Source organism: Perkinsus marinus, assembly GCF_000006405.1.
Source record: "Perkinsus marinus ATCC 50983 genomic scaffold scf_1104296962766, whole genome shotgun sequence".
NCBI classification, from domain to species: Eukaryota; Perkinsozoa; order Perkinsida; family Perkinsidae; genus Perkinsus; species Perkinsus marinus.
In genome coordinates, this window is record NW_003205333.1 from 345,288 (window position 1) to 348,492 (window position 3,205).

Genomic DNA, 3,205 nt, shown 5'->3' on the forward strand with positions numbered 1-3,205 from the left:
CTTATGTCCGATTCGGTGTCGTCAAAGCCGCGCGGTTCTGATGTGCGTGTGCATCGGTACTCTTCTCAGGAGATATACCCTTCTTTGAATGTGCATACTGTTGCAGATATGAATGGTGGAAGTCTATTGGTTCTCCCCGGTATGTGACGGCCCCTATGGTGGATCAGAGTGAATTAGCGTTTCGTATGATGACTCGAAAGTAACTCTTTAAGGGAGCTCTGGCTGAGATGCCGAGTTGGTCGGTCTAGGTATGGCGCGCAGTTTTGCTATACTCCAATGATGCATGCGAAGTCCTTTGCCACGTCGAAGAAATACCGAGAGAAGAATTTCGAAACCGTAACAGGGGGGAATTGCGGCCATCACTGTATCGACTTCCAACTCACTGCTGTCCTCGCGTAGGCTCCTGGAGATTCCCCCCTGGCTGCCCAGTTTTGTGGTGATGATGGTGACGTTATAGTAGAAGCCGCGAAGCATATAGAAGATCAGGTAATAGGAGCTGTGGGCTGGTCTCGGGGAGTTGTGTATCACAATAGGTGTCGTGCATTGACCTCAATCTGGGATGCCCTCAAGGGATCGCTAGAAGAGGCCACTATGGAAGCTTCCTGCTAGAGGAACCTGAATTGGTTCTCAGAATTGTAGAGAAGATGGTCAAGGTAGCTACCTCGGTCCTCCCTAGTGAGCATACTTGCTGCATTCAGGGCATAAAGTGCCCGGTCTCAGTAAAGATTCGTCTGATGACCGCTAAGGACGATGATGGTTCGGGGAGGCCGGACGTGGCTGCGACGAAAGAGTTTGTGAAGCGGTTGGATTCCCTTGGAGTTGATCTTATTGCGTTGCATCCTCGAACTAAGGAATGGAAGGGTACTAGAGTTTGGCGTGTTTCATCTGTTGGAGCTCCTCTTTACATAACACCGGGTCAGGTCAGTTGACTCAAGCCTGTTGGTGGCAAGCGGCTGCGGAGGTTCGTGCATGCGTACCGGACATTCCGTTCATCGTCAACGGGGGCATTTCGTGCTTCGAGGATGTTGAGAAATGCTTTGAGGTGGTCGGATTTGGTGGGACTCCCTTGCTCATCGCTGTGTTGTAGGTCACCAAATGTGATGCAGTGATGAGCTCTGAGTGCATCTTAGAGGTCCCGACCTTGTTCAGGGGCCCTGAGAAGGACGGTCCGGCCCTCAGCCAGTGCGAACTGGTGGAGGAATATATCAAATTTGCTAGAATGTACCCTCACACTGCGCCCCCGAGATGTGTCAAGAGTCACGCCTTTCGCATGCTCTATGCCCCTCTGCAAAAGTTCATTGAAGTGCGCGAGAAACTCGGGGGCTCACGTAGTGTGGAAGAGTAAGTTTGTATATAACTTATCGTGGAATACGTCGACATGACTGTTTTCTGCCAGGATATCTGTTGCAGTCGAGACTCTCGATGAGCTTGTCAGAAATGATTCGCAACAGGCTGAAGTTGATGCGAATCCCTGGCCTTCACGGGGATACTATTGGCGACATCAGAAACCGTTACTATCAACAAGTGACCTCATACGGAAGAAGATTATAGAAAAGCCAGAGGGGATGGAAGAGCTGTAGTTGTGGTTAACGGAGGTCCGCATAAGACTGGCTACTTTCAGACCAACACTGGGAGGGAGGAAACGGGAATATCGGAGGTTGAGCCGCTCACAACGGAAGGCACTGCGCAAAAAGGAGATGGAAGATTCCCGAGGGGTAGAAGCGGATCAATCGAGCTCACCGAAGAGGATTGCTCTTGACGCACCAGCTTGTACATAGGCCTTTCTTATATAACGTACTTAACCCACTGTCACGTTTCCAAGGAAACCAAATTCTCGAGTTCACGAGACTAGAAGCCATCAAAGTCAACACCGAGTGTCAAGAACATCGGGATGAGAAAAGTGTTCCAGACTATTCGCCCCAAGAGGTGTGCAAGGGCCACGCTCCCCTTCCACATACAGACCTTGGCTAGACGACCACAGTCTTTCTTTGTTGGGCGTAAGTTGACAGCAATATCACATAAATCACGATTTTCCCACTAACCTCTCAGCGAGTCTCTGACACGGATCAAACATCGGTATTGCCCGTGGCAATTTGCCACGTGTCTTGCTGAGTTATTGATTGCGGTAGATAGCATGAGTGGGTTACTACATGAACATGTGTGTTGATAGATCCCAGTCGCAAGCGAGATAGACATTACGGCTTCAAAAAGTGTACATAGTGTAACGGTATAGTACGTCTTCAACATCCGAGAGGTCGCTAGTTCAAATCTTAGTGCATACATATCACCACTCATTTTTATATACACTTGCTACCGAGATGTAACCTCTGCACGTGCATATATCGAAATTGCTCATAACAGACCACTTTCGTTTGAGGTCGCATGTTACATTGAGTGTGTTCGCTCCACATGCCTACGAGAGACCACGTACTGCCAACTTGTAGCAATAGTATCACATATGGCATCTTCCCGATTCACCCTTCAATGTGATGCAGATTTCACCACAAACCCTTTCATATACAACTCAATATATCGCTTTTGCTCACGAAAGAAGGAACAGTTATCTTATAACAAATGCGAGCAAAGTTAGTCACATACGGACAGCTACTCAAAAGAGGACTCCAAGAAACTAAATCTAGTTCATGAAAGGAGTATGATGGACGAAATGCCAACCCCAACTGCCAATGATGCCGCGCTTGTTCTCGTTGACCTTAGTGGACTCAATGAGACCCTTCTGGATGGCAGAGAGCTTGCCCCAGAGGACCATATGGCCAGTGCCAGGAGCAGACTTGGCACCCAAAACGAAGCAGGCCTTGTTAGGTCCGAGAGAAGTAGCGAACATACCAGCACCCCAAGGCCACCAAGTAGTGACGAGGTCCTTGGCACCACCGAGCCCGCAGCAGCCGCCAACGGACTTACCCTTATGCTCGAGGTGGTCCAAGATCTTAATGTTCTTGGTAGCATGAGCGGCCTGCTCCTCAGAAGGATAAGAGATCTTAGGGATCGGGGGAAGCTCAGGGACCATGTTGCAATCACCAATGGCGAAGATGTGACCGTTACCCCAGAGGGACTGAGAGCCATCCTCGTTAACCTTGTAGACCTGCAAATGCTTGTTCACGTGAATCCATCCTCCGCCACCGGGACCGCGCTTCTTGGGGTCCTTCTCCTTCTTGTCCTCTTCCAAGGGGTTGTAGCCAGTCAAGCA

General features: G+C 49.6%; 2 protein-coding genes across 2 annotated transcripts in view; one reads left to right on the forward strand and one right to left on the reverse strand.

The window, feature by feature from the left end:
* Pmar_PMAR014667 (Dus1p, putative) overlaps window positions 1–1,778 on the forward strand; it is a gene marked incomplete at its 3' end in the record, with an annotated part of 3,337 nt that extends 1,559 nt beyond the window's left edge. The window contains exons 10-18 of the mRNA XM_002771586.1: window positions 107–199; window positions 249–336; window positions 400–486; window positions 534–653; window positions 699–861; window positions 921–1,042; window positions 1,088–1,341; window positions 1,397–1,576; window positions 1,622–1,778. Of these exons, the coding sequence (XP_002771632.1) occupies window positions 107–199; window positions 249–336; window positions 400–486; window positions 534–653; window positions 699–861; window positions 921–1,042; window positions 1,088–1,341; window positions 1,397–1,576; window positions 1,622–1,778 (1,264 nt within the window). The remainder of the gene's footprint in view (window positions 1–106; window positions 200–248; window positions 337–399; window positions 487–533; window positions 654–698; window positions 862–920; window positions 1,043–1,087; window positions 1,342–1,396; window positions 1,577–1,621) is intronic.
* An 857-nt stretch (window positions 1,779–2,635) lies between these two features.
* Window positions 2,636–3,205, reverse strand: part of Pmar_PMAR014668 (hypothetical protein) — a gene marked incomplete at both ends in the record, with an annotated part of 1,215 nt that continues 645 nt past the window's right edge. The window contains one exon of the mRNA XM_002771587.1: window positions 2,636–3,177. Within this exon, the coding sequence (XP_002771633.1) occupies window positions 2,636–3,177 (542 nt within the window). The remainder of the gene's footprint in view (window positions 3,178–3,205) is intronic.